The following is a 22,171-nucleotide window of genomic DNA, read 5'->3' on the forward strand; positions in this document are numbered from 1 at the left end:
TACTATGTTTACATATTCACATATTCTGTTGTGCTGCAGCAATTTAGAATTTCATTATCCCGTCCAGGACATATGACACTAAAACACTCTTGACTCTTAATATGCACACAAACACATCAGTGAACAACAGAGCAAGTGACATCAGGTTTTCCCTTCCAAATAAATTTCCAGGAAGCAGCTAATTAAATGGTAAATTAATTAGCTGTTTTCTGAAGAACAGCCACAAGTGTACAGGAAGAGAATGTTGCCATATTGCGAGTGGTTTGAATTAGGTTCTATTTAATAACTGCCTCTCGAAGGTCCACATGGCCTACTCCTGCAAGGTAACATCTCAGGAATTCAATAATCAGATTGAGAACTGGGACACCCTCAACTCCTTTCAACACTAGATGCAGTACTCAAAATATTGTATGTCTTCTGCTGATACATGGGCCGCGGAACCAGGAGAGGGTGGGGGTGCAGCCCCCCCACTTTTTTGGCTAAACATGTTTCAGTGTCTCCGGCTTTGGACGAGATGCTGCTGTACTCTGTGCAACCTGGTCGTGGGTGTTGGAGAGCCGGGGCGGAGGGAGTGATGGATGGAAGCACAAGCAGCGATGGGGGCAGTTGCGAACAGGGAGCCGGGGCTGGCTGGTGTTTGCGGGGCTGGCGAGCCACTCGCTGCAGCACCGGCCATGGAGCAGCCTCAGTGCAAGAGTCCCAGGCCGTTGGAGGCAGTCGGGCCTCGGGTCAAAGGTGAAGAGGAAGCTTGTGCCGCTGCCGAGAGAGTCTCTGCGCCAAATTCGCCCTGGTGACTGGCATGGATCAGGCTGCGGCTCGGTGCATCCTGGAGGACAACCAGTGGTTGCTGGAAGTAGGTGAATCGGTGAAAGTTAGTGGCCTTCAAATGGGGTGGTTGGAGAAAGCATCCTGCTTGCCTGCTAGATTTTCACTCTTACTGTAACTGCAGGAAAAATGTTCCCAATGTTGGGGGGGGTCACAGTTTAAGAATAAGCGGTAGGCCATTTAGGACTGAGGTGAGGACAAACTTTCTTCACCCAGAGAGTTGTGAATCTGTGGAATTCTCTCCCACAGAAGGCAGTGGAGGACGATTCACTGGATGTTTTCAAGAGAGTTACATTTAGCTCTTGGGGCTAGTGAAATCAAGGGATATGGGGAAAAAACAGGAAAGGGGTAGTGATTTTAGGTGATCAGCCATGATCATATTGCATGGCTCGAAGGGCCGAATGACCTATTCCTGCATCTATTTTCTATGTTTCTATGTAACTTGCTCATGCTTGAGTATATGGAAATCTCGACCACTTGATTTCACTTCATCTTAAATCTGTCCTCTGGTCCTCGATTCACCTACTCTGGGCAAGAGACTCAGTGCATTGAAATGTATATTTCTAATACATTTTAGATTTCTCGAAAGTCTTTTTTTTTTTAAAGTAACGTTTCGACAAACATATACCCCCTTTATTAAAGTCATGGTACGATGATTCTGAATTCAGCTCAAAATGAAATATACTTCAAAAGAAGAACACATACTTTCAAAATACTCGGATTTCCCCCCCCCCCCCCCGAGCAAAATGTAATTTGTATGACTTTGCAAAATCAGGAAATGTTATGATTATTTCTTGTCCCTTTTTCCAACTACAAACGAAAAAAAATAGCACTTGAAATTATAACACATTTAAACGTTTTTTTGTCAAATTTTCTGCACCGTGGAGATTTTGGAGATTGAGCAATAACAAAAATAATAATCACCTGCTCCTATCTCTCATGTAGGCCCTACATTATCTTAAAAATACTTCAAACAAAAAACATTGAAATCATACTTCTACAATGCACTAAAACATGATTTTAACATCAAATTTCAAAAAGTCCCTACCGTGGGAGGGGGGGGTTCTACCAAGGATCACTCAGCACCCCCCCTCCCTCCCCCCCACTTTCAAAAACGCTCCGCTGCCCCTGTGATACAATAATGGATTGAGATATTGCCTATCAGATGCTGCAGATATCCGGTCTACTGGCACAGTTCCTTGTTGGATACAATAGGGCCCAGGGTCTGCACAAATGGCCTTTAACTCCATGACATTGAACACTTGCTCTCCAGCATGCCTGCCCTCAGGCTAAGCATATTCATCAGCTTTCTTCATATTCATCAGCCTTCTTCTTTAATCCGCCTCAATAAAATCTTCATCAGAGTCCACGGTTGCAGAATTCACATGTGTTTTTCCTCCCTGGAACAACAGGCTCTTGGGCTACCCTTTCCAATTGTTGTGCGTGTAGGTTACATGCAGCCTCAATATATATTGATCCTGCTTCCAAGGTAACATCTGAAGAATACAATTTGTCACTGTCTGGGACATTGACAATATGTCACATTATCTTCTGGTGTGCCTTTATCATCATTCGCTTTACCATTTGTACAGTGTCACCTGGACAGATAGGAGACCATAATATCTGATGGAGGTGGTTTAGAGTGATTATCAGTGTAAGAGGGGTAACTGGGGCATATGGATCATAGCCCTTACTTGATAGAGATAGATAGCCGCTGAGTGATGGAAAGTATTTTGTGTGAGGTAATGTCTGTTTATGATACAGTTGAGGGTAGAAGGGATTTAATAATGCATTCATGGCTCTAACTGCACTTGTGAGGTTATTAACCTTCCAAAGACACTGCAAATATACCGAGGAGGTTTCACTTCTCATGCTTCCTTAATTGCTGCACTACATTATGCACTTGGCAGACATTCTGAACCTCACCGGATACAACCTCTCCCTTTTCCCACCTTATTCTCAAGGGCCTCACATGCCCTTTCAGAAAATAGGGAAGAACACTATCATTCCCATTGTCATGATACCAGCAACCAGTAACACTCAGCGTGGTCTTATTATCTAGGTGATGCCAAGAAACCATCTTCGTAAAAAAAATCAAGGCTGGCTTTGATAATTTTTATTGAGCTTTAATTGACGATTGCTAGCCAAGATTGGGCCATGTGGTTGTGTTCGAAGCAAGCAGTAGCACAATGTGTACATGCTGAACATTGAAATGATGCATCCCAGGTGCCAATACAAATGTTATGGTCTGTCCTGCACCATGTTCCAACAGTCTGTTTCTCAGTGTTATCCAAAATAAAACTTGAAGCACAGGTAGATAATGTGAACAATTTGAGATGAAACTGATCCTTCTGTGTAATTGGCAAAATTACAGCATTCTGTTCAACAAAAACCATTAAGTAGATGTGATACTGTAAATTTGCTGAAATGTTCTTTTCACAAGTGCTCATTATAAGGAGCTGTTATAATAGTTTTAGGGTAAGGAGAGGTTGAGAGGTTTCATTTGGGATGCCAACAGCTAGGTTTTGTACATGAGTGATGATCCATTCACAACATACAGGTGCAGCCAACAGTTTGGTGCAATCCTGGACAAAATTATAATTTTACTTATCTTATTTTCAGATCACCCCACCACCTAAAAAAAAATCATAAACATTGTTTTAAAAAGTACCGTTACCACGGTTTTATGTTACATTGAACCAGGCACGTGCCGTGAGTAATTACTCAAGGTAGGCAGCCGGCTTTTTAAAAAAAAAATTAAACCGGGCATGCGCAGATTGGTCTCTCCGTAAAAAAATAAATAAAAATAAGTGACAATTCAATTTGCCCAAGGCTACTAAATCTCCTTCTTTTTTTAATTACTGAATGGGTGGGGGACGGAGGATGAAGGCAGGTGGAGAGATGGTTGGAAAAACGGGAGCACACGGGACGTTGAATCAGTTGTCATCTTATTGAATGACAATACTAATTCAAGGGACCAATTGGAGGGAGAGTTCCTTTCACAGCGTGTGGAGAGTCTGTGCCAGGGGTTAAAGTTGCGGGGAGGGTGGATGTTGAGAAGGAGGGGGTCGGAGATCATATCAGACTCACTCACCGCTGCCGCAGCGCTCCGGGCACGGAGAGCGGAACTGGCCGCAACATCCGGGGAGGGAAGCAGCTCAGGTGACTGCGAGCAGCCGCCGGGACCAAACAGCAGAACCGGCTGCCACTTCAGCGCCTTCTGCCGGCCCGCTCACCTATGGCAGGCTCTCCGTCTGAACACCTCACACCTGCCGCTCGCAGGCTTCACTCATGTCAGTTGCTTCCCGCAAATCCTTAAATTCCGACAGCCGAGTAACCTCAATTGGTCCCTTGAACGGGCTGTCGGAAATTCAAGGATTTGCGGGAAGAGAGGTGTTCAGACGGAGAGCACTGCCAGAGGTGAACGGGGACCAGCACAAGGGGCTGAAGTGGCAGCCGGTTCTGTCGTCTGGTCCCGGCGGCTGCTCGCAGTCACCCGAGCTGCTTCCTTCCTCGGAAGTGGCGGCCAGTTGTGCTGTCTGTGCTTGGAGCGCTGCGGCAGCCACCCAAGCTAATTCACAACGCCCTTGCTTTCCCCGCAACTTTACCCCGGGCCAGACTCCTCAAACACTGTGAAAGGAGCTCTTCCCCCCCACCCACCCCGGGAAATACAGTATTTAAAAACATAAAGTACCAAGAAACGTACTTACCACGGTATTGATACACGAACTCCATTCTTCGCTCTTTGCTTCCTAACATACCCTTCAGATAATGGCAATCCATATTTGAAAAACCCGCCAAGAAACGTGCGCTGCGCATGCGCAGAAGGCTGCTGCGCATGCGCAGTACAGCAAAGGCACAATTTCTGCTGCCTTCAGCTCCGCTTGAAATTGACAGCTTCCAGTAGCGCGGACGGCACGTGGGCTGCACAGACCTTCCCGTGTTACAAGTGCTGTGGATGAAAGGCACAGAGAATTATGCCTACCTAAGAGATCGATCTCTTAGACAGGCATAATTCTCCCATGCAGGGCCGGATTTACATATAAGCTGGACAAGCTTCAGCTTAGGGCATCGAGATCTAGGGGGGCCTCACAGAGCCGGTTTTACCACTGGGCTTCATAGGCTGAAGCCGAGGGCCTCAAAATCTAGGGGGCCTCCGGCCAAGGCAGGACACCTGCCGTTCAACTCTGGGCGGCCCCCCTCTCTATCTCTCTCTCTCTCTCTCTCAGTCTCCCCCTGCTATCCGTGTCCGGGCCTCCGGGCTCCGCTCACTCCTCATCCGCCGGCACGGCAGGCCGCCTTGCACATGCGCATTGCTGCGGCCTGCACGTCCTCCCCCTGCACATGCGCACAACCACGGCCCGCACATCATCGGCCGCCCTGCGCATGCGCACTGCCACGGCAACTGGTTGGCACTGGGGCACTTTCTCCCTCGCTTTGAATTGTGGGAGATTTGGCCGCCATTGCTGTCCGGTCGCTGCCTCGCCGCCAGCGCTGAAAACCAACGCAGAATCACTCCCTGACCCTGGATCAGGAGTAACTCTTGCTTCTGGTTTCCTGGTCCTCCATAAATATTCTAAATGGAATTTAAACTGGAGGTGGTAGAGGGCTGAACAATAACAGCCTATTGCATTTTATCTGTTTATTTATTGTATATATACATGGTCTATGGTATATAAACACACTGAACTTTTATCTCCTGTTCTGTATTATGTTCACATATTCTGTTATGCTGTAGCAAGCAAGAATTTCATTGTCCTATCTGGGACACATGAGAATAAAACTCTTTTGACTCTTGACTTGGACTTAAGCAAAAAAGGGTTCTTGGGGAAAAAAGAGGTACCTTAAATTTAGTTGCGTCTGGTTGGGTAACTATGGTAGGGTGAAGACTATTCCATGCTTTAATTGTGGGGGGAGCAGCCAGCAACTCAGGATAGAAGAAATTGGGTGACATTTCGGGTAGAGACCCTTCTTTAGGCTCCCTCTGGTGTTAGTGTATTTAGTTTAATTTAAAGATACAGCGTGGAAACAGGCCCTTCAGCCCACCGAGTCCACGCCGACCACTGATCACCCGCACACTAGTTCTTTCCCACACATTAGCGGAGTAAGTCAAGAGTCAAGAGTGTTTTATTCTCTCACGTCCCAGTTAGAACAATGAAATCCTTACTTGCAGCAGCACAACAGAATATGTAAACATAGTACTCTGTAAGCAATGTTATAAACGAGAAAACAAAACGGTGTATATTTATATATGAATATATAACTATATAAATATATGTGTGTGTGTATGTGTGTATAATATATATACCCACACACACACACAATTTCACTCCTGGGATTAATAAAGTTCTATCGTATAGTATCGTGTGTGTAGGAAGGAAGTGCAGATGCTGGTTTAAACTGAAGATAGACACAAAAAGCTGGAGTAACTCAACAAATCAGACAGAATCTCTGGACAAAAGGAAAATATTACGTTTTGGGTTGGGTCTGAAATAGGTTCCTGCACACCTTTGGAATGTGGAAGGAAACAAGAGCACACGGAGAAAACCCATGTGATCAAAGGGAAAAGGAGCAAACTCCATACAGACAGCACCCATATTCAGGATCAATTCCGGGTCTCTGGCACTTTTAGGCAGCAACTTTATGGCCAATGTGCTTCCCCATTGTCTTGAAGGCGGAGACAGGTGGCTGTGGGAGAGCTGGGAATGGGAGGGGAAGGAGGGAGAAAGCAAAGCTTACCTTAAATTAGAGAAGCCAATGTGCATACCGCTGGGGTGTAAACTACCCAAGCAAATATGAGGTTCTGCTCCTCCAATATGCGGTGGGCCTCACTCTGGCCATGGGGGAGGCCCAGGGCAGAAAGGTCGGATTTGGAATGGGAAGGGGAGTTGAAGTGTTGAGCCACCGGGAGGTCATGTTGGTTATTGCGAACTGAGTGGAGGTGTTGTGCGAAGCGATCGACAAGCCTGCGCTTGGTCTCACCGAGGCTGATCATACGCTGAATAATCCAACCACATTTTTGTTTGGAAGTGGAAAGAAATAATAGAAATTGCATTCATTGCAACGTGTAAAAAGAGTTGAGATACTGTCTTATAATTTTGCTGCATGTCATTGTGGTATATATCATGTCTTGATTGGTGAAAATGTTTAGTTTGTGGCTTTATTTGAAGCAGAAATAATATGTGAGTGCTTCATTGAGCATAATTCCGACTGGTAACTGCGCACTTCGTCCAAGCACATTATCGCACGCGTCATGCAACCTGTCTTAAATGACCACCTAAACTGGCATTTGGCAACTTAAAAAGCTGCCAAGGTTGCCCGGCTGACAACAGAGAAAAAAAATTAAGTGAGAGCCCTGCAAGGTGTATAATATTTTTGACACTGTCATAGGCCTTTCTTACATATGCTGTCACAACGCACTGTACTCTCTAAACAACCCTTCAGTACTTTTCCTTGCCCTCCATTTCGGAATAATAGTGTTTTAAGCCAATAACTCAACTAGCAGTGGCAATAAATAAATAAATAAAGCACAGCTTTCCAGACCCTTATCTCATTGGCCACGCTCGGCTGCAAATTGGTGTCAATCTGGTGGACCATCTTCCTCTAGTCGTGGGGGTGGGGGATTGGGGGGGGGCTCACAAGTGGAACAGCTTAGGGCCTCTCTTCATCTAAATCCGGCCCTGCTCCCATGCCGTTACTATTTATATTTAATGATTACCATGTCATAATTTTAGTCAGGGCAGGCAGTGCCTACCTTGCCTACCCTGACGGCACGTGCCTGCATTGAACATGTCACTCCTGTTTCCAGTGAATTGACACAATTGCTGAAGGGTTACATTGAAATAGTACTGCATAAAAATTGATAAATCAATATATTACTTAGATGTGCACATTACATAAGTTCCGAAACAATTTGTGTGCTGGCCTCATCGATTCTTGAATGGAGTAATAATTAGTACCATTAATGAGAATATGATATATTAATAGTGACTGATGCAATGTTATATATTTACAACAGGCAAGAGAAGACAATTTACCAAGCAATTTTTATAAAGTAGTCTAAACTATTACTTGTACTAATGATTTCTAACACAAACTTAATTCAATTCAATAATATAAACAATCAATATGCATTCATCCATGCAATCAATGTAAAAACAAGATTTTATAATGCTACATTCTTTTATTGAAGAAATTGTGTGTTAATTGTAAATAATCAGTGTTACAATCAGCCTTGCACCAATAAATTATGCTCCTTTGCAAGTTTGAGAGTGAATTCACAAACTATGAATGAGAAATGTTAAAAAAATTACCTGAATCATAGACTCGGTCAATTGTTCTTCGTCCACTTCCAAAATAATTTTTTTAATTTCCTCATAAGGCATTCGAAAAGATCCCAGAAAAATAGCTACGGAAAATATAGGTACAAATGTTGAAAATACATTATTCACACAATTAAAATAAACCTCAAGTTACATGTATAACAACACCACTTTCAGAATATAACTCGTACTTACACAGATTCTGTGCTACCTTTGGGTCAAGGACTTTAAGCTCTTTAATTTTCTTTTTAATAGTTTTTCTCTCTTCATATTCATCTTTTCCACCTGTTGATACAGATTAGTGTGTTATTATATTTCAAAACATCAGTTCTACCCATTTTTGGTTGATCTTTGCATCACCAATTTTCAGATGTTTATGTTGTCCTGATGCCAAAATATATTTTAAAAACAAGGATATTTTAAAGACAAGGATACATCAAAATATATTTTAAAAACCAATGCCTTTGCTCTTATAGGCAAATCATTGGGCCACTGGAAAGAGGAATGAAAGAGTTACATTTAATTAAACTACTTACATTTTGCATGTTAAAGATAATATAATTACTATAAAATAAGGATAACATTATAACATTCTTGAGTGGAACTCAGAAATTTGTCAAAAACAATAATTTGTCCAAGTATGAATTGTACAAGGGACTGCACAAATCAAGATGCTCTACAAAACATATTCCATATTCTGCAATGCTTTACAAGTACCTTTAAAACAGATGAAGATATCATACAATAATTTGGACAGGCAAAAATGACAGAATCACAATTATGTTATAATCAAGAAAAATAGGCTAGGTCTGAAATGAAATGAGGGGAGAGCTGATAGAGGTATAAAAATTGTGAGGCTATAGAGAATGTAGATAGTTGAGAAAAAACCTTTCCCCACAGCAGAGGTGTCGAAGATCAGATGGCATTGGTTTAGGATTAGAGAGGATTTGAGAAATAATTTTATTTCATCTGGAGGGTGGTTGCAATTTGGAACATATTGGTTGGGGAGGCAGGTACTACCACATTTAAGTATCTGAAAGAACACGCGAGTTGCCAAGGCGGGCTATGGACAAAATAATGGTAAATGGGATTAGTATAGATATGACATGTTAGGTGGTACAGACATTGTGGCCATAAGTCATTGTGGCCTGTTTTTGTGTTCAATGGCTCTAATTTCAGGACCTGTTAATCTTAATGTATAAACACATTATTAATGAAGCATAAAAACAAAGCAATTCATATCTAGCTTGAGACAAAATCTAAATTTAACTTAATTGTCTTCAGCAAAACATAAATAATCTCAAACAGTTCCACAAACACTCAGCGATCCATTTAATACAAGTTTCTGCTTTTCCAAGATCACTTTCTGTCAGGTGTGATGGATGCTGTCTAGCCATAGTGAAGAGCCAATAACTGAAGGATTAAGATTTCCTCCAAACAGCACACCACGAGAAAAGATACTCTACTCCTTAACCAATTTTTTAAACACTTTACAGAAATTGAAATAAATATTGGCCCAGATAGATAAGATTATGGTAAAATTTCCCAGTTCAAATAAATGTTAAAAAACAAAACATTTTAGGAAACACAAAAATGTGAAATAATTATTCTGTGGAAATTAACGCCAACAAACGAGGTTGTTCGAAAAAATGTGAAGCTGCTCAGCAGCTATCATGTCACCTTACTCCTTTAAAACTCAACTCTGTGATGTATTTTAAAAATAGGAAACTAGACCAATAGAGGATCTGTTGGGTCCCGACCCTCAACGCACGGTTGCGGGGCGGGGGGGCTCCTGCACACACACACACATTAACCACCTCCTACACACACACACACACAATAACCCCCCCCCCCCCCATTGATATTATATTATTAATCATTCGCTCATTTTACCCTATACCTCACCCTATCCACTCACGCATAAACCTCAATTGTGCAGGCGCGGCTAGAGAGGGGGGGTGGAGAGGAGGGGAGGGGGTAGTGAGGAAGAAGGAGGGGGGGTAGAGATGGAGGGGGGGTAGAGATGAAGGGGGAAGAGAGGGGGGGGGAGAGAGGAGGAGGGAGAGAGGAGGGGGAGAGAGGAGGGTGGAGAGGAGGGTGGAGGGGGAGTGGAGGAGAGCGGTGGAGGGGGGGTAGTGGGGAGGGGGGCAGAGGGGGGGAAGGGAGAAGAGGAAGGGAGAAGAGGAGGGGGGAGAGGAGGGGGGTAGAGAGGGGGAGGGAGGAGAGGGGAGGGGGGGAAGAGGAGGAGGGAGGGAGAAGAGGAGAGGTGGAGGGGGGCCGGGCAAGCGGGGATGCCACGAAAATGCCTTCTGCGCACACACACACAATACCCCCCCCCCCCCCCCCCCTTGATATTATATTATTATTTATTCGCTCATTTTACCCCATCCCCACCTTATCCACTCATGCAAACTCCCTAATTGTGCAGGCGCGGCTAGAGAAGGGGGGTGGAGAAGGAGGGGGAGGGAGTAGAGAGGGAGGAGGTGTGTAGAGTTGGAGGGGTGGGAGGACGCGGCGTCACAGGGGAGGGCTGGTTCCTGAACGCAATACTCTACCACTCACCCATCGGTCCCAATATCCACCACTCCCTAGAGAGGAGAGGGGGGCAGAAAGAGAGGTGGGGGAAGAGAGAGAGGGGGGCAGAGGGTGGGAGGGGCAGAGAGGAAGGGGAGGCAGAGAGGAAGGGGGGCAGAGAGGGAGGGGGGCAGAGAGCGAGGGCCCCTCCTCCCCTCTCGCTTCCCCCCCTCTCCTCTCCCCCCCTCTCCTCTCCCCCAATGTTCTGGAAATGAAGCGTCCGCGTCTAATGCACGAATGCTGTCGGCAGCTCTATGGAATTCAGGGGAGAACCTCCCCCCCCCCCCCCACCCACACACACACAGCGGGTCCGAGCTAAGCTGTCAATGAAGACAGCAAATTTCTTTTTTTTAAACTGTCTTTGAAATTAAAAGTTAATGTTAAGAATTAATGATGTTAAGTGAGAAATAATTCAATTCAAGGAAAAACAATGGAATCAACAAACTGGCAGGCTGTGGGGGCAGGGCCGGGCGGGGCCAGGAGGATGTTGGGCCAGGTGCAAAGGCATTGTGAGGTCAGCAGGTCAGGGCCGGGCAGGGCCAGCAGCCAGGCAGGGGGGGTCGGGCCGGGCGGGGCCAGGAGTCAGTTGGGCCAGGAACAAAGGCATTGTGAGGTCAGCAGCTGGGCAACCTTGATATTTTTTTAAAATGTCAGTTTGGTAATAAATTTTAGTAAATATCTCGGGAAATAATTGACCATATTTATAGAGAAATGGATTTTTGAAATCATAAGGAAATTTTCTACCAGAAGATGTAAAAATGTCACTGTTATTGTAATGTCAGCAGCTGGGCAGCGGTCAGATTTAAAAAAAGGTCAGATTGGTCAACAATTTTAATTAAAAAGTCAGGAAAATAATGTACCAAAGGTACAGAGGAGTGGATTTCTAAACTCGCAAGGAAAATCTCTACTGAAATATGTAAAATATTTCCCGTTTCGGCGTCTGGTTATCGAGGAGATACGTTTCACATGCAAAATTACACACACACACACACACACACAGAGTTTTAATAGATACTAGACCAAGTGCAGACTCGTTGGGTCTGTTCCCCTAACGCATGTTTGCGGGTAGGGGGGAGGGGGGGCGGGGCGGCATGCGGCGTCACACACACTAGCCACCCCCCCCGCACACACGCTAACTACCCCCTTGATATTATATTGATATTGTTAATTTGATCCTTTTACCCCCATAATGGCCCTATCTACTGACGCATAGCCCCCTACTCGCAGGCGCTTCTAGAGAGGGAGGGGGGGGGGGTAGAAAGTGAGGGCAGAGAGAGAAGGGGCAGACACAGATAGAGGGGCAGAGACAGAGAGAGGGGCAAGAGACAGAGAGAGGGGCAAGAGACAGAGGGAGAGGGCGGTGGAGGGGAGGAAAAGAGGGAGGGTGGGAAGGGAGGGGGAGAGGTGGGGGGAAGGGAGGGGGAGAGGTGGGGGGAAGGGAGGAGGAGAGGTGGGGGGAAGGGAGGGGGAGGGGGTGAGAGGGGGAGGGGGTGAGAGGGCAGGAAGGGGTAATAGGGGAGGGGGTGAGAGGGGAGGGGTGAGAGAGGGGAGGGGGTGAGAGAGGGGAGGGGGTGAGGGGTGAGAGGGGGGTATAGATGGGAGCAGCGAAGGGGTGAGGAGGGAGAGAAGGGGGGAGAGGGGGGGAGCGGGTGGGGGAGAGGGGAGGAGAGGGGGGGGGGGGGTTGAGAGGGGGGGGGAGAGAGAGAGTGGGGAAATCTTATTTTGTCCATGCAGGAAATCACACTCTACAATATATAGACTGTTCATTTTCTGCACTGACAAAATAACAAGATCTCAAGACTACCGAAAAATGAACCCTGACATTCCAATTTCTGCAATTGTTTTGGAGTGGAGAGTAAAAGAGCTGACTGATAATAGAAAGTTAATAATAATAATAATAACTTTATTTGTATAGCACTTTTCATACAATTGAATGCAACCAAAGTGCTTTCCTCTTAGACTCAGGTCTAAACAAAAATATAATTTAAAACAGTAAGAACATGGGCAGTTAATAGCATTAAAAGCACAGATGTATATAAAAATATAAAATATAAAATTGAGTGCAAAAGGACAAAGGGAGTAAAATCAGTTAAAACCTTGATTAAGAAGATAAGTCTTTAGCTGCCATTTAAAAATGTCAACTGAGTGGGCATCTCTCATAGCCCTGTGTAGGGTAATCCACAGCTTGGGGGCGTAATTGAAAAAGGCTGCTTCACCAATTTTCTTATTGCTGCGGCATTGAGAGGCTAACAGGCCAGTATCAGAAGACCTGAGCGCTCGAGTAGGGGCATAGGGAAGGAGGGACTGTAAAATATGCTGCTCCTAAGCCATTTAGGGGCTTTATAAACAAGAAGGAGAACCTTATAGTCTATCCTGGATCTCACAGGGAGCCAATGAAGGGAATATAATACTGGGGTGATATGTTCCCTTTTCTTGGTATTTGTTAAGAGCTGAGCTGCGGCATTTTGAATGAGTTGTAACTTGTTGGTGGATTTTGAAGGCAGTCTGGTAAATAAGACATTACAGTGATCGGCTGCTTGATATGAAAGCATGTATGACTTGTTTACAGTCATGTTGAGTTAAGAAAAGCCATACTTTAGCAATATTTTTGAGGTGATAGAAAGCACACTTTGTTACCCTATTTATGTGAGATTTAAAATTAAGATCATTGTCAATTTTTACCTCCAGGCTTGTGACCTTGTTTGACATGGCAGTCAAATTTCCCAGTTTACCAAATAACATCTCTCTCTCTTGGGTTTTGAGCCAAGCAGTAACATTTCTGTCTTGTCATCGTTGAGTTTAAGAAAGTTCCATTCATCCATTTTTTAATGGAAAATAGGCAGGAGATCAAAGAACTTAAGGCATTTGCATCAGTGGGTTCAACAGAGAGGTATAACTGAGTGTCATCAGCATAACTTAAAAAATTTACATGATGCTGTCTGATAACGCCTCCTAGCGGCAGCATATACAAGGAAAAGGCAGCTATCTTGTGCTACACCAAAGGATATATCATGCAGCTGTGACACATAGTCCCCAAGACTAACAAACTACTTCCTTCCACTTATATATGATTGGAACCAACTAAGTACCTGATCTGACAGGCCGACCCAGTTTTCTAGGCGATCTAGAAGAATACTGTGATCTATGGTGTCAAAAGCTGTTGTGGGGTCTAAGAGGATCAGCACTGAGACTTTATCCTCGTCAAGTTAAGAGACCAACAGCAAACTTGCAAATTGAAAATTCCACAGACCTTCAACAGGCTGTCATAAATTATTTACCAAAACTAAAAGTAGTGTTATGGTATTTACTTTACATTGATGGCATCTACAAATAACACTAATGCTCCTTACAGCTACTTAAATCACTCTTGGCATTATCCACGGAAGTTCAGATTTATTTAAATCCACCAGTGATGCTGCAGGTATACATACAGGTGTGACAGGAATGGCAATGGAACTATTAACATAGATTGTCAAAAAGTGTTAACTCTAATGTAGAACACCAGAACAGCAAAAATGTTGTTTCCTTGACTATCGTCTTCTACTTGCTAAAGGTATAATCCTTAAAAAGTTAAATATCTTAGAATATTGTCAATCGCATGTCTTTCAGCATAATCGTACAGGTACATAATTATTAGTACAGACCCTCGCTATTATAAACATTTAGATCATGTAAATTTGTCTTCATTGAATTCACGAAGCAATATCGGGGCGGCACGGTGGCGTAGAGGTAGAGTTGCTGCTTTACTGCGCCAGACACGCGGGTTCAATCCTGACTATGGGTGCGATCTGGACAGTTTGTGTGTTCTCCCCGTAACTTGAGTGCTCTAGTTTCCTCCCACACTCCAAAGACATACAGGTCGGTAGGCAAATTGGCTTGGTAAAATTGTAAATTGTCCCCAGTGTGTGTGGGATAGTGTTAGTGTGTGGGGATCCTTAGTCGGCGTGGACTCGGTGGGCTGAGGGCCTGTTTATGTGCTGTATCTCTAAACTAAACTAAACTAAACTACAAGAGTATAAGTACATAGTAGATATGATGGAGAAGGCTTTTGCCAATATTGGCCTTCATCAGCCAAGGAACTAAGAATAGACATTGGGACATTATGCTACAGAGGTACAAGATGTGGTGAGGCGCACTTGAAATATTATGTTCAGTTTTGGCCACTCTGCTATAGGAAAGATACCATTAAGCTGCAAAGAGCGCAGAGAAGATTTACAAGGATGATGCCAGGACCCAAGGGCTGAGATATAGGGAGAGATTGGGCAGGCTAGGACTTCATTCCTTGGAGCACAGGACACTGAGAGATGATCTTATAGATGTGTATAAAATCATAAGGAGAAACAGATAAGGTGTACAATCTTTTTCCCAGGGTACAATAATCAGGAATTATCAGGAATATTGTTTAATAGACAATAGACAATAGGTGCAGGAGTAGGCCATTCGGCACTTCGAGCCAGCACCGCCATTCAATGTAATCATGGCTGATCATCCCCAATCAGTACCCCGTTCCTGCCTTCTCCCCATATCGCCTGACTCCACTATCTTTAAGAACCCTATCTAACTCTATCTTGAAAGTATCCAGAGAACCGGCCTCCACGCCCTCTGAGGCAGAAAATTCCACAGCTCCCTGTGTGAAAAAGTGTTTCCTCGTCTCCGTTCTAAGTGGCTTACCCCTTATTCTTATTATTAAGAATTAGATGGGTTAAATTTAACAGGAACCTTGGAGGCAACGTTTTTTTTGTTTAACACACAGAGGGTAATGAGTATGTGGGAAATGTGGGAAATGTGACAATATTAGATGGAGCATTTTGGTCGGCATGGACGAGTTGGGCCGATAGGCCTGTTTCCGTGCTGCAAGAATATATTACAAGGCTGATAACAATAATTACCTTTAGATTTACACTCAATAATTGCCAAACCTATGCTCAAAACTAATGAGGGACTCAAGAGGAAAATCTTTACATGGCACTTCTACTTTGCCTGATATTTATGATCAAATGATTTTTTAAATACCAAAGAAATAGAGCAAAACAAAATTCAAATATTCATTAATAATGAAACAGGATGATAACAGTTTTCCACATTTTTTGCCCAAGGCTAAAAATTGAGGGCAGTTATAGGCAGATTATTTAGTTTTGATAATGCAAGCATTTTTGAAAGGGCAAAGCATAATCTGCAGGCAGCTAACATAAATGTAATAATTTGTCCAACAAATGGAACAAATACAATTGACTATGCTACTATACTAAATGAAACGCATAGGTTTATATATAAACAAATGTTTACTGCAAGCAATTTAAAATCAAAGATAGCATTGTAAATTGATTTTTTTTTGTGGCTGTTTATTTGTATATTTTTTTATTATACTTTTGGAAACACAATAAAGAAAATGGATGGAATGCTTCCAACCATGATACTTTTGCATTAACAAATCTATCTTAAGCTCAGAATAAAACAAGGAAAATTAATATTATAAATAACAGAACTTATCTGAAATACCAATATCCTCTCCATATAATCTTAAAGTTTCTGGAGAAAAGTTTAAATTATTCATTTCACGGCCTACACAATAAACCTGAACCTTTAAGAACAAAGACTTGTATTTGGTTAGCTCTGGAGGTAGAATCATGCTGACGACCAAAGATGGACTAACTACTTTGTAAAGTAATACAATTTTCTTTGAAGAAAATGTACAAAAATTGGTGGAATAGTATTTAGCGAAGAAGGCTGTCTAAGGATAAAGCGGGGCATAATTTTCCCAGGAGATGGGAGTCTAGAACACGAGGGCATAGGTTCAAGGTGAGACGGGAGAAATTAAAAGGAAACCTCAGGAGTAAATTATTCACATGGAGTGGTGAATATCTGAAACCAACTACCAAAGGAGGTAGTGGAGGCAGATAGAATTATAGGATGTATTTGTATTATAAGATTATAATGGTATTTAAAATAGGAAAAAATTGAGGCATAGTCAAATGCAGGCAAATGAGTAGGTAAAAGCTGAGTCTCATGTTGCGAGCTGACACAAGAGGTGCCCCGAGTGAAAGACTCGTGGTTGTGTACGAGATTGCAAGTGTATGATCAAGAGTTTAACCGAGTTCCCACAGGTATGACAAGTTTGCCGTTTACTTGTCATTTCTGCGATGTTCCAAGTTACTCTTGAGCCAATCCTGATTGAAGGTTTGTTTTAATAAGCAACAGTGTTATGTTTTAATAAGCAACAGTGTTAAAGAAGATCTCTCCATCCTATGGCTTTGTTTTAAAGATAGAATTCAGCGCGGCCGCATCTATTGATGTGACCTACAAAGGGAAAATGCGCACCATCCAGTGCCAGAGCAGTTATACTTATGATTTGTTTGAAACACACAGGTTTGATATGTTTTAATTGAATTTACTGCCATGTCTACACATTGCGGGGAGACGGGAGATTAAATCTTTGAATGTGGACGGATGTGCACATCAGATTGTTGTGAGACGGAGCTCAGGGTTTGCCTCCTGAGCTGATTTGGTGCCCAGGCGTGAGTTGAGGTGGAGAGAGATTGGGGGGGGGGGCATCATTAATCTGTCTGGGGTGACATGGCTCTTGGGTTAGGCTGGGATCATTCTCTGCGGGATGACAGTGTAGGAGAGGTGTACTGACTGTGTGGGCAGACACTTTGGAAGTGATTGCCCACCAGTCTCAAAAGCCGCTGTGTCTCCCTGTCCCTGGGAGAGCAGGGGGCGATCAAACAGCACAATACCACCCCCCCCCCCCTCCACGCCAACACGAAGGGCAACGATCCCAAGGCTTTAGCGTCAGGAACAGCGGGCAGGCGACAATCACCTGCCATAACGCGAGAGAGATCATACACTGTTGTAGGTCTCCTTTGCACGTCGGTGTTTCTGTCTTTCTCCACTCATTGTTGGCCCTATCTGTCACCACCCCCACCTACACCCACCTACACCCCTCTGCTTCCCGGCCATGTGTGTGATCCCTTCCCTCCCCTCTCCAGCTCCCCCGCCCATTGCACCGGCGCGGGGCCTTTGCACTGTCTTCACGTCGGCGATGCCAGCAGGTCTGTGCCAGTCGCCCCGGGGCAGTCGCTCCCTTCAGTTTCCCAGGGGGTCGGGACGGGACTGGAGTTGGGAGGGAAAGGTGGGGGGGGGGGGGGGGGGGGGGGGGGGGGGGGGGGGGGATGGGTGGGTTAGGTGAGCAGGAGAGTGTGGTTGTTTGCAGTTGCAGATGGAGGGGGCAACGGCGGTACAGTTCCCAGTCTCAGCTCCTGTCCAGGGGGGTGGCCGGAGATGTCAGGACCAACGGGACACCGACCCCCAGGCCCACTGCAAGCACGGCGACAAGTGGCTGTTCGCCCTCAGTCTGAGCTGCGCCCCCTCATCCGCCACCCCAATGGTGTGCAAGGTACGTCTTGTTCTTGGGGTGGCAGATGAGGGGGTGCAGCTCGGGCTGTGGGCAAACTGCCACTTGTCGCCGTTGCGGCCCATCGGGGAGCGGGTTCCTCTGGAGTTGGAGAGGGGCTGGGCTGGAGTTGCTGTTGGCTGTGGGTCTCTGGGTTCTCCGTGCTTTGCAGTGGGCCTGGTGGGCCTGGGGGTCGGTGTCCCTTTGGTCCTGACGTCTCCGGCCACCCCCCTGGACAGGAGCTGAGACTGGGAACTGTACCGCCCTTGCCCCCTCCCTCTGCAACTGCAAACAACCCCACTCTCCTGCTCACCTAACCCACCCACCACCCCCCCCCCCCCCCCACCTTTCCCTCCCAACTCCAGTCCGGTCCCGACCCCCTGGGAAACTGAAGGGAGCGACTGCCCCGGGGCGACTGGCATTGACCTGCTGGCATCGCCGACGTGAAGACAGTGCAAAGCCCCCGCGCCCGGTGCAATGGGCGGGGAGCTGGAGAGGGGAGGGAAGGGGTCACACACATGGCCGGGAAGCAGAGGGGTGTAGGTGGGGGTGGCGACAGACAGGGCCAACAATGAGTGGAGAAAGACAGAAACACCGACGTGCAAAGGAGACCTACAACAGTGCATGATCTCTCTCGCATTATGGCAGGTGATTGTCGCTGGGAAACTGAAGGGAGCGACAATCTGCTGCTGCCTGCCCGCTGAGTTAGAGTTCCCACGGTAGACTCACGATACACTATGGTAAACGCACGGGCCACTACGTTCTTACAATGTTTCAATTCTTAACCACAAGAGTAAAATTGACTCGTGGAAAATTTTAAACATGTTTGATTTTTTGCAAGAGTTGACAAGTTTCACGAGTACCTGCCGTTAGCGCCACGTGTCTCTAAGTTGCGTCCACGAGTTCCGTACGTTAATCGTACGTTATTACCACGAGTTTTAACTCGGGGTACCTCTTGTGTCAACTCGCAACGTTAGACTCAGCTATTAGCATTCTGGTTAGCATGAACGGTGTAAGCCAAAGTGGCTCGTATCTTTGCTGTACACTTCTCGGATTCTGATACACCTGGGGATATCTTATGAAGATAAATAGTTTTTTTTTAATTCAATGAGGGGAAAAAAAGTATGATTATAATTAGGGTGCAGTTAGATGCTAGGTCTGATCATTAAAGTATCTTTATTGCAAAAGATGGATTCACTATGCAAAGAATCATCACATTGAGCCACTTCTAATTCAGTAACAGTATGTTCACTAACTCACTGAACATGTGTTTAGAAATCTATAGAAAATCTTCCTACATTAAAGAGAAAAGACAAACATAGATGCCATTCATGAAATGGGGAGATGAGACAAATGAGTTAATATCATAACCTATTTCCAGCAGCAAATACCAGTAGGGTGAAGACAAAATCACACTTGTGTATTGGAACTTGTTATGTTCCCTCTTCTTTTATGTGGTCTATTACCACTAAAGTGATTCCATTCCAGTTTAGCAGGACGCAATCAGTAGTCCAGCATAAACTGTAGTAGAAGTACACCAACCTGCTTGCCCCACCATGCCCTCCTGCCCCAGTTGTGGCAAAATGTATGTGCCCCACTTTGGCCTGTCAGTGCATCTGAAATGTTACTCTTTCAACTTTCATTGGCATGTCTCAAGAGTCATTTGGGATATTTCCAAGGTGGTTTTGACAGTTTCTTGATTTTTTCCCCCCTTTGATAATGTGCAGAATAGAAAATCTATTTCAGGAGCTGAACATCAGGTATGCGAATAACATAGTCTGAAGAAGGGTTTTGGCCCGAAACGTCGCCTATTTCCTTCGCTCCATAGATGCTGCTGCACCCGCTGAGTTTCTCCAGCATTTTTGTGTACCTGCGAATAACATAACCTGCCCAACAGAGCCAACTCTGTTTAAGGCCTGTATTTAAAGCCTCAATGTTCATGGTAATGGACTCAGACAGAACACTGATTTGTTTGCTCGACCTTCTGATGGATTTGGAAAAATTTCTGGAGACATGGTTGGTGGCATCTATGCAGTGACTTGAAATGCTTGTAGATAGCTCATCTGAAAAGCAAATAGGAAGGCAAGGATCATTGCTGAATGATGGTGGTATGCCAAGTTTGACGTCTTGAACTTCCACACTGTCTTTCTCAGATGATCAAAGGATGTGCTGATTAACTGAAATCAGATGTAAATTTCATCACTTACGACTATTATCACCGTGATGGGTCTTCAAGGCGGATGGTCCACATTTGCACAGATCTCATTGTGAATCCTTGTTGTTAAAGTGTGGTGCTGCACAATATTTTGTGGATGCTTACTTAGTGCTTCTCATTCTTTCAAATGAACAAGATCAGCCTTCAAATTTGCACATATGCAAAATTCATCTGTGCATATTGAATCGATAACTTTTTTTGGCGTGAACTTAGTTCCGGAATGGAATAAATTTCCCACTATTCCTACATATTTTATTTCACCCAAGCAAGAAGCTTGATGGAATTGAGGTGCAATATTGTAGTGAAAAAGACTGACCATATTCTTCTGCGTGACCACAGTCTACACATTTCTGTTCCCTTTCGCAGAAATGGGAAGAAGCAGGACTAGCTAAAGCTTATGCAACAAAATTAGCAACAAAACTACAATGAACAAATAATGAGTTTGAACAAAATACAAATTGCTGGAGGAACTCAGTGGGTCAGGCAGCAACTGTGGAGGGAATGGACAGATGATATTTCTTCAGATTGATGGGAGGGGATAGAGAGCTGGAACAGAGGTGGCAATGGGGCAAAGCCTGGCAGGTAAAGGTAGACACAGGTGTGGGGGGAATGACTAATAGATGGTTGGAGTAAGTGACAATGGTTAGAGGTAAAAATTAGACAAAAAGGGTGCCAGATATGGAAAGGAGGGAAGTGTAAAGCGGTGAGTGGGATATGGATGGAGGGAATGGTTTAAATGGAAACAAGAAAATTGGGGGTTGGATTTGTCACCTAGTCTATGCTTGATCTCGTTGATGTAAAGGAGGACATCAGGAGCACAGAATTCAGGACACAAAGTCTGAAGAGGTCTGAAGTAGGTAGAAAAAGAGAAGAGATCCTGAAAGGAGAATTTAGGGAGTTAGGAGGGGAGTTAAAAAGAAGGACCGCAAAGGTAACAATCTCGGGATTACTGCCTGTGCCATGCGACAGTGAGAGTAGGAATGGAGCGAGGTGGAGGATAAATGCGTGGCTGAAGGACTGGTGCAGAGGGCAGGGATTCAAATTTCTGGATCATGGGGACCTCTTTTGTGGAAGGTGCGACCTGTACAAAAAGGATGGGTTGCACTTGAACCCGAGGGGGACCAATATCCTGGCGGGGAGATTTGCAAAGGCTACTGGGGAGACTTTAAACTAGAACGGTTGGGGGGAGGGACTCAAATAGAGAAACCTAGTAGACAGTATGTGAGGCAGAGAAGGAAAGCACTCAGACCCAACATGTAGGGGGGAAAGAAGAAAACAATAATAAACAGAGAATAAGAGGTGGTGGGGTTCTTAAATGGGTGAGCAGAGAGACAGAGGGGTGTAAAATGGGGGTGGAAGCAATAGGTAGCAAGGTGAAAAGTAAAAGTGGCAGGCAGACAAATCCAGGGCAAAAATCAAAAAGGGCCACTTTTCAACATAATTGTAAAAGGGGTAAGAGCGTTGTAAAAACAAGCCTGAAGGCTTTGTGTCTCAATGCAAGGAGCATTCGTAATAAGGTGGATGAGTTGAATGAGCAGATATCTATTAATGATTATGATATAGTTGGGATCACGGAGACATGGCTCCAGGTTGACCAAGGCTGGGAGCTGAACATCCAGGGATATTCAATATTCAGGAGGGATAGACAGAAAGGAAAAGGAGGTGGGGTAGCGTTGCTGGTTAGAGAGGAGATTAACGCAATGGAAAGGAAGGACATTAGCTTGGAGGATGTGGAATCGTTATGGGTAGAGCTGCGAAACACTAAGGGGCTGAAAACGCTAGTGGGTGTTGTGTACATGCCACCGAAAAGTAGTAGTGAAGTTGGGGATGGCATCAAACAGC

General features: G+C 44.7%; 1 protein-coding gene across 2 annotated transcripts in view; it reads right to left on the reverse strand.

The window, feature by feature from the left end:
* The window catches only part of diaph3 (diaphanous related formin 3), a 474,403-nt gene that overhangs the window by 243,989 nt on the left and 208,243 nt on the right, over window positions 1-22,171 (reverse strand). For both annotated transcript variants that reach the window (XM_033022314.1, XM_033022313.1), the window contains 2 exons: window positions 8,343-8,432; window positions 8,139-8,233 (listed from right to left, as the gene is read on the reverse strand). In XM_033022314.1, coding sequence (XP_032878205.1) covers window positions 8,139-8,233; window positions 8,343-8,432 — 185 coding nt within the window. The remainder of the gene's footprint in view (window positions 1-8,138; window positions 8,234-8,342; window positions 8,433-22,171) is intronic.

This window comes from Amblyraja radiata, chromosome 6, assembly GCF_010909765.2.
Source record: "Amblyraja radiata isolate CabotCenter1 chromosome 6, sAmbRad1.1.pri, whole genome shotgun sequence".
Lineage (NCBI taxonomy): Eukaryota > Metazoa > Chordata > Chondrichthyes > Rajiformes > Rajidae > Amblyraja > Amblyraja radiata.